The sequence below is a fragment of the Rhipicephalus sanguineus genome, chromosome 6 (assembly GCF_013339695.2).
Source record: "Rhipicephalus sanguineus isolate Rsan-2018 chromosome 6, BIME_Rsan_1.4, whole genome shotgun sequence".
Classification (NCBI taxonomy): Eukaryota; Metazoa; Arthropoda; class Arachnida; order Ixodida; family Ixodidae; genus Rhipicephalus; species Rhipicephalus sanguineus.
Genome location: NC_051181.1, coordinates 73049649 through 73073669, shown reverse-complemented (window position 1 = coordinate 73073669; position 24021 = coordinate 73049649). Strand labels below are relative to the sequence as shown.

Here is a 24021-nt window from a genome sequence, read left to right as displayed (position 1 = left end):
AGGTCGCCGACAAAGGTAGCTAAGAGGGCTTCATGCTTAACACCAAATGAGTGCGAATATGCGGTAAAATTAGTCCCAGCGGACATAGTACTGGCGTAAAGCACGAGAGCTTAAGTAGCACGGCGGGGTATACCTAATGCTTGGGGAGCCAGATTTTATAGTCTGTACAATCACCGATCGCATTTTGCGAAGTCTTGTGGGCATTGGAGGAATGGGATTATATGTTCCTGATGCTGCATTTCTGCTTCTTACGCTAAAATTATGAATCTGGGTATGTGAACATCACTTTATAAAAGTTCATGAACGGCTTTTCAATATCCAAAACTATTCAAAGAGTATTCGATTCGGTTCGTACATTAGATTCGGCCTTCCAAATTTCTATTCACACATCCCTATTTTTGTTTCATCTATTACCTACTAGCTCGGCGGGCCGCCTTGCTGAATTTTCTATAAAATGGGAATGTCTTGTTTTCGGTCAGCTGAAACCGGCCCACCGGTGGCCTATAAAATTGCAGACCTGTAGTTGTGTAAATAACGCGAATAAAGCGAGCGTAAGGTATACTGTCTGCGCAGTTGCATTCCCTGCTGCCAGCCGAAGTGTTGCTGATTCTAAGGAAACCTGCTGTGGTTTGCAGTGGGCTATGCCATGCACGTGAGGTTGCCCCTGTAGTTAGGGTATGGTGCACTCCAAAAAAACTTCGTTTGAGCCATGTAATTCTGTAGTCCCCCACTACGATCTGCTTCGGAAACAGACCGTTCTTTCGCGCGTAAAACTTCTGAAATTAACGTTTGAAATATTCGCTTACCAATGTGAAGTACGTTCCTGGCGCACGACTCTGAAACGTGGGCGCCACTATCCTGCAGATTGACTCATTATTATTGATGAGCGAGTAATGTCCTCGAATCACGAACAGGTGAGGTCTGAAGGTTCTGTAATAGAAAACATTGTGGACTCCTTTTTAACACGGAGCCGTATAAAACAAATATTTGGAAACGAAAAAAAAATGTGTGAACGCATGGTTGGTTTCACCATAGACCGATGATAAACAACAAAAAACAACAAAAACATCTCACCACGAAGGACTAAGCCGAACTACTCCAGCGGCTGCTTTCCCTTACTACCGGATTCAGTGAAAGGCATAGACCGACGAACTTTAAATAATTATAATATTTTTAATAACGGAATATTTTTTTAAACTACGTTGCAACACATTATTGCCTGCTCGCAGTAATCAGGTTTGACCAGACCATAGTAGTCTATGAGTATATCTTTGTTTTAGTTTGTGAAGGACATTGACGTGCGTACAAGTGAAGTGGGGGGGGGGGGGGGGTTAAGCATCAATGGGGGTGCAATGTCTGCATCATACGTTTACGTATATTCAGGCCTGTCCCGTTCATTGTTTTAAGTGCAGGGCTACGGCCATGCAGGTTTTTGACGACGATGGCGGGCGAGGACGCCTCACGTTGCATTCCAGAACTGTTTGCTTTCCGCCTTACCTCTGGAGAGCTCTGGAGAGCCGGGCATCACAGGCATGTCCTTGTGAAAAGCACGTCATGGCGTCATTTTCAATTTTGCATGAACACGACAAATGATTCGGACGCGACAAATAATTTAGGTGGGGGAAATGGGGGTTTATACGGTGAATCTTGATCTCCCGCAAAGGTCGGCAAACTCACTCATAAGTCGACTCGCTCAGAATCACTCAAAGATCGAGCCGCGAGTCGGAGTCTGCATGAGTCCGGTTGAGTAATATTTTAGTGAGCTGGAATCCGAGCGAGTCCGGCTCAGGAAAGTTTTAGTGAGTCTGAGTCCGAGTGAGTCCTAAGAACACTACGTATTTCTTGAGTAAGTCTGTGTGAGCTCCACCTTCTATTACCGACCTATTGTCCTATCTACTCATCTTCAGCATTACTACCAGTCTAATATCGGTTTACGTTTATACTTAAGTCTATTCACACATATGACAACGCATCAGCGTTCGTGCGTCACCTCAACATTTATTGATCAAGTGATCAATAAATGTTGATTGCGAGCGTGAGTTGTGGGGGACGGGGTGTTGTTGCCGCGACCTCCCTCTGTAAACTCTTTCACGAGAAGTTCTTGATAATATATCTCGTGTGAGTCGCGCATTTCATAAAGATGTCCTTACTGGTTTGAAACCACTGATAACACGCGTTTGAAAATACAATATCAAAAGGCGTATCGTAGAGCACCGATTATGTGAGATATTAGTGTTGAATAGCATTGGCACCATGATCGGATAAGCTAATTTACGCTAACGGATTCGTTAGTCGACTCACTCAGATTCACTCAGACTCAGATCGGGCCGTGAGTCTGTGTCTGCGTGGGCCCGGGTGAGTAGTATTTTGGTGAGCCGGCTGAGGAAAATTTTAGTGCGTCTGAGTCCGAGTGAATCCTAAGAACAAAACATATTTCTTGAGTGAGTCTGAGTGAGCTGCAATTTTTTTGGCCGACCTACGAGTCCTCCCCTAATGGAGAACTCTGCGCACACCTATGGTGCTTCGCCCCAGTGCTCATAAAGAAGTCGGCCGCAGTTCTTACTTGTCTTCTCTCACCGGTAAAGGAAACCGCTTTTGCTTGTTTCTCGACTACTGGTTTGTTAACACTTTTTAAAGCCTTGAAGCACAGATCCTACGAGCGTGGGCGTTCCGTGCAGCCTTGTGGAAACAACACTGAAGCGTGCTGAGCTGCGTCGAGATTATTCAGCCCCACGCACAAGCCTTACCCTGTCGAGAAATGACATGCAGCGCTTGCGAGAAAGAACGTGGGAATGCCAGCTACCCTGGTCGCTATGCTAGCTGCTGCACTTTGCGGCATTCCTATGGAGTGGTAACAGGTTTGAGGTAGAACTTACGTGAACAGTGAGGGCACGAAGGAAACCCATCTATGGTTCAGAGGAGAGAACCCGAAGAAAATGATCGTGTGCTGGCCAAATCCACTGTGGTATGACTTCTCAGCCAGCAACTCGTACAATTTCTGCGTAGAAGGAACACACCCCTTGCACATTACTGTGCAAAATAGCTCACGCAAAGCACTTTCGCATTTTTCATAATCATCCACACATCCTCCCGTACATTATCCGATAAGCTAATTCATATAATCTTTCACAAAAAGAGCAGAGATAGTTTTCAGACATAAGCCGTAACACAAAGGATATCTGCATCCAGGTTATTTCGCTCTCGAATATCGATATTACGTACGCTTGACCCCGGCTATCAGTTGTCGACACTGCCAGCGAAAACACTAAGCTTTCGGTCATGTAACAACTGATTGCGAGCCAACACTAGCGTCAGGTTGAAAACGGCAAGAGCATCAAGAAAAAGACAACGAAAACGAGCACACAGAAGCGCTCGTGCGTTCGTTTTTGTTGTCATTGTCTTGGTGCGCTTACCGTTCTCGATATAGTATCAAATAATCAACTAGCTCGGACTGAGACTTTTGCGACTAAGTTCCGAAAGGAGTACTCAAACCTAGAGTGTAAGCTTGCAATGTAAGTTACAATGTGGCTTAAGCTCCGGCGCGCTTGGCTGGACCCACCATTATAAGGTGAAACTTGAGTTCGCTGGTTCAATGCCGGGATGTATTCCCGACACGGTTAAACTCCGCGATATTGTAGCATTCACCAACTCGTCAGCTCTTGATTGTTTACAGGCTTCTGCGGCACCTTTCCTACTGGCTCAAACGGCAGCAAAGCGGAATTCTGTACAGTACGCACTAGCGTCTCCGGTTGCTCCGCCTATCGCCTATTTGCTACAGCTAAAGAGAGTTTACTTATTGGGTGTACATTAAATTTTTCGTTCATACATTTCATACCGACCTGAGAACATGTAGTCCAACCATCGATTACACCAGTGCTAGCGTCATCACGGGGTTATCGAATGGTAAACGCAACGCTACCCGACATGATGGCGAAGCATGAGAACTCCACTCAAACACTGTTAATTGCATGAGTATACATCAATTCCTTTGTTAACTCTTCATTAAGTGAGGATGGTAGAAAATGAGACAGCGAATCTGTAGTGGTCTGCGTCGAGAACCTTCACGAAATTGGAAGCGTAATAGACGTCTCGGCTGTATTCGAAATAGGCGCCTCACCTCGAACAATGCGACAGTCCTTGCTACCTCGAACTCGTTTTCGGTGTAGGGAGAAATGTCAACCATTCCGTAGTGGTAGATACGATCGAACCAGTAGTCGTCAATGTTCCTGGTGGGATCGCCGTCAGTCAGCTCGCCGGATAACTTTCGCCAGTTTCTGCAACACGAATAAGAAAAAAAGGGTCACCATTTCGCCGCAAGTCCAAGCATATGAATGCGATAGAAATAAATATAAATATTACACGAAAAAAGGTTAACAGCTCACTCCTTTAGAAAACGCGCCCGCAGCAGAGAGCGAAGTGAGCTTCATGCTGTCGATGGCTTCAACGAAAATGTTGCGCTGAGAGTACAACAGGTACGAAGGTATATGCCACCTGTTGATCGCCTCTTAAAATACTGCGCAAGCGGCTACGGGCGACCATGCCCGGTCGGTCAAAGTACGCATGCCCAGTCGAGTGCACGCAGCTTCTCCCCTCCCCCGCCCCCCCTTCATGGCTTAGTACGAGCGAATCCGCTCTCTCCTACGCAATACTCGCCGCTGTAAATGCTCTGTGGTATGTTGGGCACACGAGCAAGACCTTAAGAAAATCGCTATGTCGACCAACCTACAGGCGGAAGTGTCACCAATAGACTGCAGGCACAGGAAGATAAGCCACAATTTATTTTAAGTGCGCAAGCACTGATGTGTCCGACAACCAATCCCTCCGTCCCAATGTCACGTAAGACGAATCGCTATAAAGAAGTAAACACATAAAACAAAACAACTTTCTTGACAGTGCTGGGCTTCGAACCGACGGCCCCGCGACCATAAACCTCATGTCTTACCAACCGGGCCAAACACCTTTTTTGATCCCTATTGATGGTCTTCGCCATTTTGGAACACTTGTCTAAACACTGACGCTTGCAAAATGGGATTATGCTTGAACCTTATCTGTGCGTTTTACTTGGTGGTGGTACAAACGAAATATAAGAGGAGAACATTGTCTACGAATTGGCTTTTTGATATTTCGTGATGGTGAAATAAAATGCTTCGCCTTGAGAACATGCAAAGGCGACGTGGAGCATTGTGCGCTGCAGAAAAATCCCGACTTCGCAAAAAATGCAATGCCAAACACGGGTTGTGGCGGTCGCGGGACGCATCTTTAGTTGGGCCATCCCAGAAGCTGACGAACGCCAGATAGGGAATGAGAGGCGTTGTGCCGAAGCCGGTCGACAACGTTCCAATGAATACTGCAACCTACAGTAAAGCTTTAGGGTGACGTACCACTTGGACAACTCCCGAAGTAGATTCTGCGTCGATTTCTAACTGGGTAGTATTTTAAGGGGCCCGGCTTTTCGTCCGTCCGTCTCATGTGGCATGTCCACGCTCAAAAGCAAGTGGTGACTACAGGCCTGAAAAAAGCTTCACAGTTTCACCGCAAAGGCGAAGCAATGAATGCGATAGCAACAAATTGAAGTGAGGCTGGCAGCTAACAGTTTTGTATCCGTTCTCGCGTAACTACAAAACGCTGGTGTAAGAGAATACGGCCGCTCCAGGGAGCGATGCTCTCCGCAGACACTTCGCGTTGAGAGCGCAGCACGTAGAAGTGTATACGAGCCACCCGCTGTGATGGCTTTAGAGATAGCGCGCGCGCCAGCGATTGCGACCGCGCCCTTAGATTCAAAATTCAAAGTTGCTCCTCGCGCGACACTCCCTCCCCCCCTCCCACCTCGCGTCTTCGCGTCTTTTTTCATGCTCATTAAAAGAGGGCGTGGCGTTTCCTGTCTGCCTCGACGGCAGGCCTCACGAGTGGGGTGATGTTATCGCATGCGCCCTTCGAGCGACGACAACGGGACGGCTCGTTTTATCTCTGCTTCGGCCGCCTTCGTCGTCCCCGTTCGCGCGCTTTTAGCCACGGTAGAAAATATGATGCGCTGGGGGGATTTTATCGATTTGGACTTCATACTGAAAGGACATGACGGCGACGGCGACGGCAACAGCAAAAACCCGCCGAGACTGTCCATGTAATTGCTATCGCAATAAAAGCAAGCAATGTTCATAACGGGGTTAAGATAAACGCACAACTTTTAAAATAACATAGTTAACAGGAATAACCAAGAAGTAATCGCAATAATTAACTTGAAATCGCTAAAAACGCCTATGAAACATGCGGCGGACTCCCGCGCTACGCAAGAGAGGACGCCACCGCTTCGCCAAGCACGCGATTTCTTCTCCTACCGGAGCTTCCCCGGTGCCTTTGTCGCTACACCTGAAAGGGGAAACAACCTGACGGAACTCGCTGCAGACGACACGTATCTCAACTGCCGTAAGAAGCAGGGAGTCGATAAACCGCAGCGAAATGTAGCGCACATGTCGCACGCAGAGTTTGCGAATCTCCATAACAAGATTCTACTCGTGCCGGGGAAACCCTACATGTTTACTTCAAACATTGACGTCATCGATGGTTCGGTAAACGGAGCAGTGGGAACTCTACAAACGGGCATCATTGGGTGTCCATGCTGCACACTTGCTCAGGTTTCACAGTACTGGAGCTGCATTTAGCGCAGGATTTAGAGCTACACCAATCGCCAGACATTTTTTTCTTAGGCTGTAGCCCACTATATTGCGCAAATCGGATGCCTAAGCTTGTGCGCCACCGGCGCATGCCTTACCAGATGGAATAGAACACTTTAAGAATATACCTTGCTTCGCAACGGTCCACAATGTGTGCCTTTCTGATAAAGGCGATTGTTTCCATAAGAATTTCCTTTGTGCAAGGCAGCCCGTGGAGACGCGCGGCCCGTTTTCACAACGTTGACGAAGTGCCCTCCAAAAAGCGTTTAATGATAGGCTAGTGGAGACAAGTACATAGCGTGTTCAAAAGTTCTACCCCCTTCTTGAAATTCATCTGTGCTAAATGAGTGCCGAGATGTGTATCTCGAGAGAAGCTACCAATATTTTGTATCATTTCTTACACTAACGACATACGACACTGGCGCTGCAGCAAGAGAGCAACGTAAAAAAGAATGCCAGATACCCGCCGCAGCGGAATCACTATTAGATGCGAAGTATCTTATGGCGGAGTTCAATCCTGTGGTGGTGGTGGTGGTGTGCGGCGTGACCGCCCTTGCTGCGCATGCGCTGCCCTCTCCACCATCCCACTCCCCTCTCCCCTTCCCCTCTCCCCTTTCCCCCTCTCCCCCTCTCCACATTCCCTCTCCCCTCCCCCTTTCCACTCTTCCTCTGAAACGCGGGCTAGACATGCCGAATTTCTCTCCTGCGCAACGCCGCGATGAGCACCAGCGCATGCGCGTCCCCTCCCCCCCCTCTCTCCTCTCCTACGCTGCCCCCCTCTCGGACGCCTGCCCTGAGGACCGGTTCTGTGTGGCCCGCGAAACGCAGGCATCGTCTTCGCGGCACCGCTGCACCGAACTGCACCGATTGCGGCGCGATAGAAACCCTGTGCCACCTATTGTTTGACTGTCCTTCTCTCAACACTGCGCGGAAGCGGCTGGCCATGAAGTACCGCCTCGTCGGACTGCCGTGTGCGACCCTACAGGACTTGCTCCATCCCACCGGCCACGTGCACCGTGGCCGATCAGCCCTTGCGGCCCTACTCGCTTTTGTCGAGGATGCCGGCCTAGTCGAACGAATTTTCTAGCCGCTCACCACGGTGACTCGGACGCCCGTTCTCCTGCCCCCCCCCCACCCCCTCACTGTTTTTTTCCACTCATACCTTTCTTTTTCTTCCTTTACCATACTCTTTTCACTCTCACTGTCCCTTTAATCCCCAATCCCCCGTGAATGTATCGGTTGAGGTGTCCTCACTTGAGAGACAGTTATCGTGCACTCCACACCCAATTTCCATTTTCATTTCCTTCTTCCTTTTAAAGTGCCCTTCACCAGGCCACATAGCAAATTTTAGTTAGACGCTGGAAGTTGTTGTGTGCCGAATGAAGAGCAGTATGCCGCAAGAATTTTTCAAATCGCTTCATTACGAGCTGAGAAAAACAATAATTTGTAGCGGCGCGAAACCATGATGCGAGGAGGCGAGTTTCAAACCCTTGCCACTCGCCCCCTGTAGCCTTAGCAAGCCAAATCCCTTCCGTGCCCTCTTCACTTGACACATACGCATGAACACGTCATGCGCATGCATGGTCACGCGCGCATGACGTGCCCGAGCCAGCCCGAGTACGCGAGCGGCGTTGCACGGCCGCTACCTTTTTTAAAGACGATAGTCTTTCTTGGGGAACTTAAACGCAGAAATTTTGGTCTGTCTTTCTGTCTTCTGTTTGTCGGCACGTCCCTCGATTCAGCCACTCGGCCAAAGTTGAACCGCTTGCCCAAGGGCCAGCCATCGTGAACGGCTGACTAGGTTCATACTTGTGTACATTGTTGATCAAAAAGCAAACATTACGCATATCTGAGGCGCAACATCACTAGGTAAGTATTAGGTGGTGTGTTCCTTTAATAGAAAATACATAGATACGTAATTCTAGAGACCCTAGTTTCTTAAGCTGCGCTGAAAATGCATAAGAATGGAAGCTTGAGCGAGTTGGTATGCGTTCATCTTTGTTGAAACAGCGCTCACTAGACGACGACGAAGTAAAAGAAGGCACAGGACAGGCGCTGCCTGTCGTGCGCCTCCTTTTACTTCGTCGTCATCTAGTGAGCGCTGTTTCAACAAAGCTGAAAATGCGACTGCGTTGAAATTTGCCTTCCTCCGTGCCCTTCGCACGAGCTCATTGTTGTGTTTCGGTTTCGGTTCTGTATTGCACTGTACGAATACCATGGGTTGGTGTTGAAAAACTTCAGTTTTGAGAAGGCCAAGAAGGTGAAAAAAAATATTTAAAAAATGAAAAAGCAGCGTTGTGGGCGGCCTTCAGGCTGCCGGTTGTGGGCGCCGCTCTGGCGTTCCTGTTTTACCCAGGCGACGTGTAAATAAAAGAGTGTGTGGAGAGTACTCGTTGAGTGCGGACGTTTCTCTGCTTCAGCGCTTCGCGCCAAACCGCGTTTTCGGGCTGGCTGGCGTCCCCGCCGGTCGCGTTGGTCACCGCCGGTCTTCGCCTGCTGCTGCGCCGGGACTACCAGCACGCAACACAGCACTCATGCTTCCCGACGTATTGCCAGATGGCGTCCATATCTCACACAGCGCCTCTTCTATCGTCTTTACACGACATTTGCAGCGAAGCACGCAGATACGCGGCCAATTTTTTATGTAGCGGCCGTGGGCGTTTTGTCGGCGTTCTCTGTGGTGTATTGCCTGTTTCTGCGGGACGGGCATGAAATCTGAGACATTTGTACGGGCACGAGAGTGGCGGTATCATGAGCCAGTGCCGCATTAACGTTTACTTGGACGCGGTAGAATAAATGAGCATAATGAGTGCTCGAACGCGGCAGAACATTACTTTCGTTTCAAGGGCTGGCGTCTGCTCGATGCGCTAACCGCGGTGACACGAACGCATGGGAAACGGAGGCACATTAGACCCGCATCTCGCTGCAGTTCACGAAAAAAAATGAAAAAGACCCACACATTCTCTTTGTGTGTCTCATTATTTCTCTCAAGTTTTATTAATCTATTCAAGCAACAAATTAGGCAAACTACACATGTCGTGTCAAATAATTATCGCTGTGTCACGTGCTACTGTTGGCGACGTCAGAGCACAGTCGTCTACGTAGAGGAGCGACGTCACAGCACCACCATCTACGTAGGGCCATTTTCTCATGTACGTCATCCCCTCATTCTGTAAAGCGCGCGCCCGCGAGAGGAAGGGCAAGCAGCGTTCACGTTGAAATTTGACCCATTTCCGCGGCGCGTAGCGTTGCAAATTTTGGCAGACGTGATCGTGAAGGCCCAGTGTATGCATTGCGCTCGTTAGCTCAAAATTGTCAAACCTGGTGAGGGGCCCTTTAAGAATCACCTCCCCCCCCTGCCGACTGCGTTCTCCGCTCGCCCTGTGAGAATTAACGGCCAGGCTGAGGGAACACAAGACGCGCGTAGCGTTCCTCTTCGCGTTCCACGACGCGAGGTCGGTAGCATGCCCAAAGAACGCCAACGGAACGCGATCGTGCAAGTGCTCCGGCTTCGCATCGCCTCATGGTCCCCTTTAGCGGGAAATGGTGTATTCAATGAGCGAACGACCCAATGGAATCTCTTCAGAATACACCAAGTTAATAAGGTGAAAGCCTTAGATGCCTAATCAAGCGCGAAAAGTGACCGTCGGCGAGGCCAACACGAGCGATGCAAAAATCATCATCACGTCATGACGTCATCATGACGTCACAGATCGCCAAATCTTGTAACGTCATCAGGACGTCACTATGACGTCATCACTTGGCACCGTCGCTTGGCCAAAGGTGCGCTACTCACAGAGGCAAGGCAACACCAAGGTAGGTGCAGAAGCAATGCCTCCGATCCTGGAGGCAATGCAAAACTTTCAGCACTAGGTGCCGAAAGCTTCCGCAAGGCGGTGGGGAGGATTAATCATCGATTAAGAAAAACAAGATGGCTTTCGCCTTCGAGTCGTTAGGCGAACGCATAAGGGAGCCTGTCAGTTTTTTTCTTAAGTTGATTGTTAGTACACACTTTTAAGCAAGAACAGGTATTTTATATTGAGGCTATATTTCGCATTTTACGTTGGATTTTCTTGGCTGAGCAGAGTGCGGTTCTCCCGGAAGCGCAACACCATAGCACGCCAACACAAACAGGAAGACACCTGCTTGGTAGAAACAGGAATATATACCCATGCGTTTAGGCATATTTTCATACATTCGTCTTAAGAGAGCGCGCACACGTGAACACAGAAGAATAAAGAACCGACGGCACGAGCGCTGACTATCAAGTTGATAGTCAGCGCTCGTGCCATCGGTTCCTTATTCTTCTGTGTTCGTGCGTGTGCGCTTTGTTAAGATCAAGATTTACCAACGTGCCCAAATAGATTTCATACATTAACGTACGTACATGACAAACATGTACGATATCCCTCGACCCCGCCCACCAACTTATGGGCCTTTAGCGCAAAGAAAGATGGTCGGCGCATTTCCTTATGCGTCCGTCGGCTGCGCTCGCACTCTTTCACTCTGACATACGACGCGCTTGGCGATGTTATCGATTTGGACTTTATACGAAACCTCACGGCAGCACCGACGGCGGAGGCAAAAAACGTGCCTTTAGTGCCATTATAGTGGATATCGCAATAAAACGGCACATATATACGCACACATATCATCAGAACTTGTTCGTACATGACCACAAAACGCTTCCAGGTCAAATGGTAAGGCATGGATAAGCGAGGCACCCCCGCGAACCGTTGCATTCAAGTCTCATGGATAATCGAGATGCGATGCACAGGGACAGATTTACGTGAAGAGACAACAAGAGAGAGCAGGGATTAACGACTGTTTACTTCAGACGTTCTCGTCATACATATATAAACGCGTAACACCACTACTATTTGAGTAAATACGAAAGTGCAGCTACACTGCACATGCGCATCCTTATAGCGCTGGGAGTACCGATCAGAGATTGATTAGTAAATTGTCGATCTCTTTATTTACGCCCCCTGATTTTTTTTCTTGAATATAGAGTTATCGACGGAGCTCGGGAACTTTTCGGCACGTGCGTGCGGTTTCACCGATATCTCTCGCAGCAGTAATATTTTTATTGTTTCATTCTGTCATGCACATTTGGTTAAATATTTTTTTCTGCGAATCACAGTGCACGTACACTTGTACTGCTACACATGTTAAACAAGATTGCCTCAGCGATCTATGTCAACAAATTCAGTTAGAGCAGAGGAAGCAGTAATACACGAATCCACTGCTGATCGGGACTTCGAATATGCTGAGGCGGTTGTGCAGTGCGCCTGCTCTTTGTAATTCTTTACTTATACGTGGTGTTACCCGTGTACGCGTGCGCAGAAATTAAACGTCTGTGATAAATAGTTGAAGTTCCGCGTTATGTGTTCGCTTGAAGGGCCCTTAAGCAACCACTGGAAATACGGAGAACGAGCGCGTTATTCTCTCCTGGCGTTTCCCGTTTTTTTTTTACGGCACCACTCCTGACGCTAGCAGGCCGTTCACGCGACGTGATGAGGAAATAAGCTCTCGATTGGTTCATATGCGAGGGATATCAGTTGTGAATTGTCTCCTACCCTGCTTTGCCATGCAGTCCCACACCCGTTCTGCCTTGTCTCGCATGACTATCATGCGCCATCAACTGATTTCATTTCATTTTCTTCGTTTTCGACTGCGCGAGAGGAGAGCAGCGTATAGCCGAAAAACGCGAACTCATGATAGGCTCAACGCTTATTGCTGACATTGTTCACGCGTTTTAAGAGGAAATAAGTGGCGAGGAGGAGATAGCACCTGCGGGAAGGGTAGTGAAGGTGAGAAAGAGACCATTCTCTCGTCTCGGAACTCTGAGTGGTTAAGGGGCCCTTTGAAGTCGTCTCCATCCGTTACTGCACTATTATCCAAGACAATGGGTAACCAACTAACCCCAGTCAACGGGATACATGACTTCTCTATCTACTTCTACAACCTCAAACCCAGATTATCATGATGGACCTTATGCATAATTCATGCATTATGCCTAAAAGAAGTTGATTACGAACTTAAACCCTACACACTGGCAACATCAAAAGGCGATGTCTCTAAAACACCGCTTGAAACATTCAATCAGAACATTGCCATCGTTGCATATGAGAGCGTTAATTGCTTTCTCAAAGCATATAAGTTTTTTTTTTTGAAGGTATAGTTGGGCAGCACCCTCACGTGTAATCAAACGACAGGCCAAACTGTGACTTCCGCTGTCGCCTCGCCGCACTGAGGAAGTGTCGGAGGTCCTTGTCGGGTTCCGGCCACGGGTTGCGGTCGTCCTTGTAGAGCGAGTCGAACACGGTCAGGTCGCACAAGCCTTCCTCGGGAAATTCGAGGCTCTCGTTGAAGCCGCTGCCGTACACGCACACCAACGGCGCAGTCGCGAACTCGTATCCTGGAGAGTCGAACGACTCTGTTGTATAAGCCAGGGTACTACGATGACGCTGTATGCTCGGTCGAGCGTCAGACGTTTGAAAACGCGTTTTGAGCATACTGGCTCGCTTCGAGCGACGCGATGAACACGAAGGAACATTGAAATAAACGAATATATTTCTTATCCTGGCGGTTAGTTCGGGAAACATGAGGTGGAGTTTCCATGTGCAAGCGGCGAACCAGTCTAGGAGAGTGTTTAAAACGGCTATTCGTTGCGATTTTGCAACATGGTACCGTGGTATAAAATGTTAAATTCAGATAATTTAACTTCAACTTTTTTCTTCAGATGACGATTATTGCGCCGAAAGTCGCCGTGGACGTCTTGACTAGGTCCAAAAGCGTTGTAAATAGCGGGCGACGTTTTCGAACAAAATAAAAATAATATGCATCATGTAAGCATGGTACCTCGAGAAAGCAATACAGCGAGAAAGTTCTTAAACGAACAATAATTTTAACGAACATATTGTCATATTACGTAATTTTTAGCGAAAATTCTTAAACACGTGTGACAATGCTACACAAATAAAAAACGAGACTCTGTGCAATTATGCTAAATTAGCTTATACAGGGAGATCATATCGCATCAAATACATGAAATATGACAGCGAGGGATGCGTTAAAATGCTAAGTATGCAAAATACCAGAGCAGCTCGAGATTTTACTCGTTCAAAACAGAAGGCATATTAAGTTGCAGGGATTGGAGTTATTCAATAATTCGTTCGAAGAAGCGGAAATAACTAGGTTTACGCGCGGACATTTCACTGTTTAGCTGTGCGAGCTCCCAGCCAATTGACGAAGTACTTCGCTACCACAAGGCTGCTGGTTCACAACTGCACATTTTCAGAGTTGGCAACGTCGCCAATGCGCTCTGGATAGCGTCAACTGATTTTTTTTATTAAATTATTTCAGGTTCAACGTGCCAAAACCACGGTATGTTTATGTGGCACGCCGTAGTGGAGGGCTCCGAAACTTTTGACCATGTGGTGTTCTTTGACGTGCACTGACATCGCACAGAACACGGGCCCCTAGCATTTCGCCTGCGTCGAAATGCAACCGCCGCGGCCGGGATCGAGCCCGCGACTTTCGGGTCAGCAGTCGAGCACCGCAACCACTATGCCACCGAGGCGGACATGCGATTGAGCGTTAGTATGCATGTGACGAATGAGTACTTGTGGAGGCACACGAGCTCAAATGTTTAACGCTTCTGTGGCCTCATATAAACGATATTCGTGTAACGCATAATAAATAGCACTGCACCAGAAGGCAGGGTCAGGCATATGGAAGATTGTGGACAACTGCCCCGTCTGCCGCGTTCCCTGTTACATATAGCCTGTCATTCCCATATTTTACGGCTTTACTTGGCCAAAGCACAGTATAATTTAATTCACGGCGCAGTGGAGGGCTTTAGGTTAATGCTTCACATTGAGGGTAACATGGAATTGCTCTTGCGCGCCGCCCTCAGCTCCTTTTCTACGATCAAGAAAAAAATAGCCCGCCAGACAATTAAACCAACTGTGATGTCATCACCAGTATCTGTATACCAGAAAGAGAAATTAACACAGGACAGTACACGTTAGAGTTGATGACCTTTCTTATGCTTATGTTCATGAGCTAGCTTCAAAGAAATTTTGGAGTATAGAGAGAGCAGCACTGCAATATATATAGTGTGCGTTTTTCATCTTTTTTTTTAGTCCTGCAGTGTACACAAGTTGAATGATGAAAGCTAATGGACCAATCTGTGCCACAATTTGGCCTGCTTATCTGGATTATACTTTAGGAGGCGGGTAGTAGTAGTCAAGTTGGCTTAGAAGGAATTCATGCGACATCGGTAGCTTGAGCGCCCAAGTATTTTGCAGCATATCTGGGCTAATCTGGGCGGCTCGAGTCCATGTCGGCCTTGACGTCTACAGAATGGAGACTGGTAGCGGAGAACGGGAATAGCCCGCGGCGTCCCTTGCCTTGGATCATGTGGCGCTGCTGCAGTATGATGTAGAGAACGGCGAGAAGCCTGCGACGGCGAGGCGGTGGAGCATGCTCAGGCCGGAGGAACAAGCTGAGAGGTGTCGACAGCAGCAGTTCGAGTATAGACAGCAAAGGCGGAGAAAGCGGCAAAGATAAAGCAGCAGGGATGAAGGAGAATACGGTAAAGTCGTATAAGAAGAACGTCCCCCCCGCTCTTCTCGTTTCGTATGGTTCAATTATTCAAATGTGTAAGCATTGTATGGTTACTTACTACAAGAAGAAAAAAAGCAGCGTGCGTCCGTCACGTAACACGCTGCTGGGCATAGGTAACACGCTGCTGTGCATAGGTATGCATGGGGTCTAACGTTGGGTATTATATGGCAATGCCGCATCACTGCAGAAGGAAAGTAGGACTGTACGGTCGCAGCTACGAATAACCATACCATACAAGCTATTGTTTAAGATGGTTAATGCAGGCTACTCTTCGCTAACTTATGACTAACATTGGCTTGTGGTGGCTAAATGAAGGATATTGTCTGCTAGTGTGGAAAATTTCGGCTACAGTGTTGCCATGAGCACACAATTTGGTGAGGTGGTCAGCCTCTTTATTAACCCTTTGTGCGACAGCGGGACACATGCGTCCCACATTTCCGTCTGCAGGAAAAATTTTCTCTCACATCACTCATTGCAATTAGCGCAACGATAAGTCACACATATCGTACCTAAGCCTTCGTATTCTCGAGGAAAAATCTTTTACCACACTTTCGAAGGGCGGAAGTAGTGTTACAGTGACGCTGAAGTTCAACCAATTTTTCATGGTAGCTTCTGAATTTTTTTCTTCTTCAGATAGAAAGAACCTACCAATCAAAATACCGGATAATTTCCTCTTTCCTGGTTTTTCAGAGAGGTTATTTTAACTTCCAGTCATCCCGCGTTTTTGTAAATTTGCGGAATAACTAGACCGATAAACGCATCGAAACGACCCCTTGCGATATTGCCACGCTCATTGCTCAGGATAATTGCGGATATTGGCGCTTGGAAATATCTTTGTTGATATAATATAGTTTGAGAAAAGTAGGCGCATATTCAGGGACAACAGCTGCACTCGACACTTTCGACAGCCAAAGCAAGGACATGCAAATGAACAAAACAAATCGCGCCATATCCACGAAGTGAATGATGATTGAGGAGCTGGCTTGTTTTTATAGTGCCCCGCCACGGTGGTCTAGTGGTTATGGCGCTCGACTGCTGACCCGAAGGTCGCGGGATCGAATCCCGGCCGCGGCGGTTGCATTTTCGATGAAGGCGAAAATGTTTGAGGCCCGTGTACCTAGATTTAGGTGCACGTTAAAGAACCCCAGGTGGTCGAAATTTCCGGAGCCCTCCACTACGGCGTCTCTCATAATCATATCTTGGTTTTGGGACGTTAAACCCCAGATATTATTATTATTGTTTTTATAGTAGCGATTGCGGTCAGGTTGTTGTCGAACCACAAGCGGTCGCAGACCTTGCAACTGTGGCCGAACGTGCGGTCGAGGAAATCGCGCTTGAAGCGCGCGTCGGCGCCACCAACTTCAGGTAGCGACCGCTTTCGGCGCTTGGCCACTGCATCCCCCGCCCATACCTCTTCGAGGTTCTCTTGCCGCCACTTCCGCGCTGCTTCGTCTTCGCGGGCTTGTATCTCTAGGTCCGCATGACGCTGACGACGTCTCTCTGCGGCCTCGCGAGCTCTCGCCACAGGGTCTTGGCGGCGAGCCCGCATTGCTGCTGCCTTGCGAGCCCTCCGCTCCGCCGCCTTGTCTTCGTTCATGTTATTAGCATAGAAGCGCACTGCCGGAGTGGAGCGAGCGCCGCATGCTACAGTTGGCTATGCTATATGTGGTTTTGCCTGCGTTCTTATCATCAAGGCGCTCGAAGAACAAGAGGAAGAAGACATCTCTTTCGCGCGAGTTGCGCCGGTAGCGGTCGCCTCTAAACTGAGGTTACGCTTACGGCGCGGGACTTTGCCCCAGCTTAAGAACCTGGTGAGCCAGCTCCTAAAATGGCTGGTGCATGCGGCGACGTAAGCTTTACAGGAACAGAACACAGCACTATGACGGCTCGCAAGAGGCGCAGGCGCAGGTGGTGTTCTACTTCTGGAAATGAGATCCCCACAACTTTCCTCAGCACAACTTGAGAATAGTTACTTTGTGCCACTTGCTTCGGCCGTTTCATCCCAAATACCCGTTGATGCAATCTCGAGATGGTGCCATCATGAGACAGTGGGACAGTGTTTTCTCACTTTTTCAAAATACTCTCATAAGTCAGTGGGAAATATATGTCCCACTCTTTTTCGGCAAACTACTGGCTTGATTTTGATGAAATTCGTTTTATACTATTTCTTTTTAGCTTATGTGAATATACCACAGCCGGTCTTTTATTATCATGTCAAAAGTATAGGCAAACCCACAAACGGTTAGCTCTGCTATAGTGACGACACAACACTTATCATGCGCGTGTGGCATTCGAACCGTATGGCGATGCTGCGTTTTTTAGGGTTGAGTGGTTGGCCCGTATCGCGTCCCGTATCGTTGGCCCGTATTGCATGTGATATACTGTTAGGCCACCGCACGTGTATACAAAGCTGTTTTTCATTCATTCATTCATTCATTCATTCATTCATTCATTCATTCATTCATTCATTCATTCATTCATTCATTCGTTCGTTCATTCATTCATCAATTGCTACGACTGTCAGTGCTTCTTTTGGTAGAACCTGACAATTGCTTGCTGACGAATTGGCAGCAGACATTTAAAGGGAACCGTTCCTTGCATTTTGATTGCCTTGGGTCGTTTCATTAAAGGTTGAAATCGAAAGCTAATTTGTCTTTTTCATTATATTTAGTTGTCTAGGTTATTAGAAAAGGTATATGAATAGTCAGTAGAACTCTAAAGTATAGCAAGGTCGAGCACGGAGGCTTTTCAGGATCACTAAAGCTGGGTGTGCCGTTATGTAATTGGCTCCAACGACAGTGCAGAGACACGTCGTCTTCGCAAATATCTCTCGTGAACGTATTTCTAGCAAGAAAACGTCATGTTAAATTGTTATTGATGTTAACCGTCTGTGATACGATAATTTTTTTCTAAACACAACGCCTTCCGTACTCTGTTTCATGAATCAGCTGCAACGCCGTGGCTGCTAGCGAGACTTCTTGCAGGAGATGCATTCGAACCAAGAAACAGTCCAATGATTTTACCACCCGCAATGTTATTTCCTTTCGTCTTTAGCCTGAGTAATTGTGAGGATGTTTTGTACCCCAGATATAAAGAAAACTCCTTATATGATTGTCAATAAGTTGTTTTGGACCGCTTAGCGTCTCTTTGTTTTCGGTTTTTGGCTTTCCATTGACAGCCGGTCGCAACGGATCATGCGCGGGCTCGTGCTCAGCTGGCACGAGTGTTTACAACGTTCGACGAAAGCGAAGCGCGAGACACGCGTAGTCGCATATCTTGCTGGCCGAACTTCTTGCATAGCGTTCGAAGCGTTGCCAAGGTCAAATTATATCGATCGCGAAACTTGGGATGAAAAATGGTCGAAAACCTATTGACACAGACATCAACGCACGCCGTGCAATTGAGGCGCGACCAGGTGAGGAGGGGAGAAATAATGAAAACGGAAAACTAAATGGCATTTTTTAGGAGCGGAGCTCCTCATAGCATCACCTGGTCGGTCGTCGCTCCATCCGGCGCGTCCCCGCCGTCGCGTCTCCCGTATCATTCAGTAGATGGTGCTGTCCCATAGAGATGCATGCGAACTGCAGTTGGGTGATGCTATACTAGATCGCGCTGTCCCATAGATAGAAAATAAATAAATAAAATAAAATAGAAAATAAAAAATAAAAAATAAATCAAACTAAAAAATAAAAAATAATAAAAAGAAGAAAGAAAAGAAAGGAGAAATGAAAAATAATCAAAGCGGCGTATCGCTTTGATTACTGCTGGGCGAAACCACTGAACATTTCACGGTGTAATCATGACTGATTCAGGAGCTTCGTCCAAGCTCTTCATCATTCACCCGTGGATATGCTGTAATTTTTCTCCAATACTCTCCATTTTATGTATGCCAAAGTAAACTACAAATTCACTTTACGGTTTATCTGACACTTGGCTAAACAGTTGATTGCCTCATTTTCTTTTAGTCGAGTACCATAAATGGGGGGCGTATGCAGGGAGTATGCTATTAGGCCTTGTGTTTAGTTCGGTGCATTGTCGGGTCAACGAAGCATCGCTCACTTTTGCGCGGTGGTTTCGCGCGTATCTTCAGTACGTTAGTTATTTGCTTATGCATTGTTTACTGGCGTGACACTTCAAGGAAGCTGAACCAGCTCACGGAATGTGTAGACAACACAACCGCTCCTGTGACTGCAGACTACTTTCGCTCGCGCACGGCAGGCTTGCCCTCGCCTTTCGTGACGGTGAATGCGGCATGCTAAGCGAAGAAACGCTGTACTGTAATGTTGCCAAAGCGATACTTTCAAGGCTTCTGTCTCGCTGCAGTGGTTTTCCTCGATTGGGCAACGTGAGTTTTCGAACTATTGTGCTATTGTGCTCGTGAGCTGTTTTATCATGATTTCTTCATCTGCAAAGTATTTTGGTGTAGTGACATCTTTTAGCCGCGAAAGAGCACATACACAAAGCAAAGAAACACACAACGACAGGAGGGGCGGCCTTACAACTTTGTCCTAGAAGGCCGCCCGTCCTGTCGTTGTGTGTTTCTTTGCTTTGTGTATGTGCTCTTTCGCGGCTAAAAGATGTCGCTAAGCAAGTACCAACTAGGCCAACAAACAGTCTTGTTAAAACATATTTTGGTGTATATTGCAAGTGCACTGTTTGGCTAATAAAGCAAGCTTGCTTCTCCAGTCTTTTTTTTTATCTTCCCTTTCTCTCGAACACGCAATTGGTGAGCCATAAAGACGCAATAAAATTGCGTAGTGATCAAAACATGTGAAATGATCTCAGGTACGAAAATGCCCTTTTAACGTTTGCGCGAGAAACAGGGAGAGCCAGAAGACTCAGCGCCCAGCGAGAAAGGACTGGCCACTGGACAATGTGAGGTCACCTAAACGACAGGGAGTTAACAATTTCACTTATTTTATAGCTATGATAGTTCGCAAAGTTACTGATGAGCTGGCTTATGTCGGCAGTTTCTTGAAACACTAGTTTAATGTCGGCGCCTCGGTTTCGAACGCGCGGGGTAGCTCGTGTTTCTAATTTGGATTCAAAATTCGAACACTGTACCAAAACGATTTACTGGTGTTCTGGAGTGCATCTCAAAGGTTCCGCTCAACTGCCAGCGTCCACTTTTCAGCGACAGCAACGTAGTATCCACGAAGGTCTGCGATAGACGTCATTCCCGTCAAGATCAAGAGACTTACGACATCTGATGTGGATACGTCAGGTGCGTCCCGCCATTGAGTGAGGAGCGCGTGCAAACTAATGAGGTATGGGGGTAAATCTGGTGTACCAGGGTACTTTCTGCCTCAAATTCTTTAATGATTGAGAGCACAGTAGACAAATTCATCTTAAAACCTCAACTTAATCAGCATGTCATGCACAACTTCCGGCGACGAAACAATAGTTTTGAGCGTCTCACGCTTTATTTCCTTGGCGTCGTCGCTCCTCAAGAAAGACAAAATCGAACGCCAATAGTCCAGAACATCTTCTAAAGCTTTATAAATGAGAACCAGTTGACGGGATTTCTGGCTACGCCCCAGCAGGGGCGTGGCCAGAAATTTTTTTCGGGGGTGGTTCAACCATCCTTTAAGTAAGTTCGCGCGTGCGTTTGTATGTGTGCGTGTATATATAAAAGAGCAAAATTGAAAATTTTAGGTGGGGTTTGAACCCTCCCCCCCCCTTTGGCTACGACCTGCTTTTCAGCGACTTCATGGTCTTGCGTGCGTGGTCATGCACATGGCCAAGCACGCAAGACCAAACTTAAGGCGCAGCTCATGCCACGACTTCAACAGGGCAGGAAAGTGCACAACAGAATCGTGAACTACCATAAATGAGCTCGTCTTAATTCCATCCCCCAGAGTGTTGGTGGCATGTATTTTGGAAGTGAAGTGCCTGAAATTCGGGGTTGGAGAGTTGCAAGTCGTTGTCAAGCATCTGCATATAGGAAGCTCGGTCGAAACACAACACATATACTTCGGCTGAGGCTCTTCCATTCTTCTAAACAGCAGTTTGTATAAACATGCCAATTGATACTGCGTTACACTGCTGAGTTACTTTCAAGTCTATGATGAGAACCCTATGTCCAGGAAGCTCAAGATGTCATCTCGCGCTCCTCGGTGCCCTACATATCTGACTTCTGTCGCTCCATGCGCAACAAGCCCTTCGGTGAGATCGATACAATGCTTATATCGGCCAAACAGGCCGATGTAATCATGACCGCTTAGAATGCCCTTTTGGGGTCATTCCACAACAACTGTCCCAGTCAGGGCGCTCGACAAAAATCAGTTTCTCTAAAAAAATCTGAGAAAAGTACACACACACATAGACATTAGTTCTACAGTATTCTCCCAAAATAATTTGAGCGGGAAAAATTTTTTGCGCACGTGAGCGCCATTTGAACTTTACGAAATATTGGAAAACCAGGTACGAAAAAAAAATCGCCATCAATCGACAATTCTAGGCATTCTTTCAACACTTGCTTTTTACGTCTTTCGAGCATCGTGACTTCATTATAGGACAGTTCCTTATAGTAGCTTTGTATTTTTGACTCTTTAGAGCGTAGGTAAACTTGAGTAAATTGTTTTGTTTTCAGAAATTTTTTTACAAAAGGCAATTATCGATGAAAGACAGGAATTATTTTTATAAATCTCTCCATAAAACTTGCTCTCCCATAAAATTTTGTTTTGCCTGTGTACGACGCATAGGCTCTAAAATAAAATCCTAAACTTGGAAAAAATGCTACATTGGCCTATGTTAGGACATTAGTAGCACCGTAAGGTGATCCAAGAAAAAATAAGCGGAATGGCGCATACGATTGACAATCATGAAAACTTCGTCCAGAGAAAGCTTAATCAAAGAAGTTTTTGTTTTTGTTGAGAAAAAAGTTTTCTAAATTTTGGCCCACCATTGCATTGTTTTGCTGTGGGGGTAATACAAACCAACTGAATTTGCTGCGAGTCAGCGCTGTGCTGTGTGATTCCTTTCTCTACGTCGTCGTCGTCGTTGCTTTCTTTCAAGGATGTTCAAGACACTATAGAATGTCACACTCAATCAACCACCATGCAACCGTCGCAATATTACAGTCGAGGCTCTTACTCAGCATTCTAGAATGACCTCAGAGTTTTAGCACCAATCCTGTCACTCTGTGTATTTCGATTCACCGGACATCGGTGATAATTAATCGTTTTGTGGGACATTCTTCATTGATTAATCGATTATTCGCGTTCATCGATATTGTCACGTGGTCGTGAAGGTGAGGACAACGAAGATCGGGCTGCTAATGATGAAACTCCTTACTGGGCGAACTTGCATCCAGGAAACGGAAGGTCAAATTACAAGGAATACACGCTGTGAACTGATAGCATGACAATCCCCGTCGTCGGTCGGCGGATATCTGATTTGCGGTAAGGCGCGTCGGCGTTTGTACATACATGTGGCATCGAAGATTGTAGCCTTATCGTTGGTGGTCGCGTTCGTTCCAGAATAAGCTGTACTGTTCGCGTTGCGTGCTCAAGCTTATCAGAACAATCTAATATAGTCCGGAATGTTCGGCATTCCGGCGCGGCCCGCGCGAGGGAGTGGTCACACGTGTGGCGGGTCGGTTACATGAAAATAGAAAAAGAAGCGCGCGCGTGGCACTATTACAACTCCTAACACCTTAAACCTCACGTGAAAAGAAAGAGTATGATTCAGCAAGAGGTGACCATATACAGGGAAGTGTCGGCGTGCGCACAGGGTGGGACGGGGGAATGCCGCCACCCGCCCCTCCCCAATCATGCAAGGTGGGTAAGTCTGTTCAGTCGGACCTGTCCCGCCATCGTTGAATGTGGACGGCTAAAGGCATTGATGTTTTTTGACGATAACGATTGCCGCGGACCACTGATGTTGCATTTCAAGGACTGTTTATTTCCCATCTTTTATGACGCCACCCCAGACAAGCCGGAGACTAAAAGCAGGCCTCTTTGATTAACACGTCATCGCTTGATTTAGCCTGTTTTATTGCGGTAGCAATTATATGGGCAGTCTCGACCGGTTTTTGCCGTCACCGTCACGTTCCTCCCGTATCAAGTCCAGATTGATAAGGTCCCCCCCCCCTCCGCTCCTCGTATGTTCTACCGCGGGTAAAAGCGCGCGAGCGGGGCAGAGAAGCAGCCGAAGCAGAGATCCAACGAGCCGGTCCATTTCCGTCGCTCGGTGGGTGCATGCAATAACATCAACCCGTTCGGGAGGCGTGCCTTTGAAGCAGACTGGAAACGCCCCGCCCGTGTTTAACGACCATGAAAAGACGCGAGGACGGGGGGGGGGGGGGAGTGTCGCGCGAGCAGCCACTTTGAACTTTGAATCTAAGGGCGTGGTCGCGATCGCTGACGCGCGCGCTATTTCGACAGCCAACACAGCGGGCGGCTCGTGTACCCTTCTACGTGCTGCGCTCTCAACGCGAAGTGACTATGCGGAGAGCATCACTCACTGGAGCAGCCGTATGCTCTTACACAAGCGTTTTGTAGTTACGCGAGATCGTATACAAAACAGTTAGCTGCCAGCCTCACTTAATATAACCCTACAATTTGTTGTTATCGCATTGCGGTGAAACTGCGATGCGATAACAACACTGCGATGCGATAACAATCGCATCGCACTGTTATCGCATCTGCGATGCGATAACAGTCGCAGTTTCACCTTGCGGTGAAACTGCGACTTGTTTTCATTTTTGCATCCA

General features: G+C 47.4%; 1 protein-coding gene across 1 annotated transcript in view; it reads right to left on the bottom strand.

Moving 5' to 3' along the window:
• Positions 1–24021, bottom strand: part of LOC119397343 (uncharacterized) — a 50593-nt gene that overhangs the window by 13828 nt on the left and 12744 nt on the right. Inside the window, exons 6-10 of the mRNA XM_037664776.2 lie at positions 15089–15183; positions 12873–13110; positions 4118–4274; positions 2877–2998; positions 807–930 (exon numbers count right to left, since the gene is read on the bottom strand). Of these exons, the coding sequence (XP_037520704.2) occupies positions 807–930; positions 2877–2998; positions 4118–4274; positions 12873–13110; positions 15089–15183 (736 nt within the window). The remainder of the gene's footprint in view (positions 1–806; positions 931–2876; positions 2999–4117; positions 4275–12872; positions 13111–15088; positions 15184–24021) is intronic.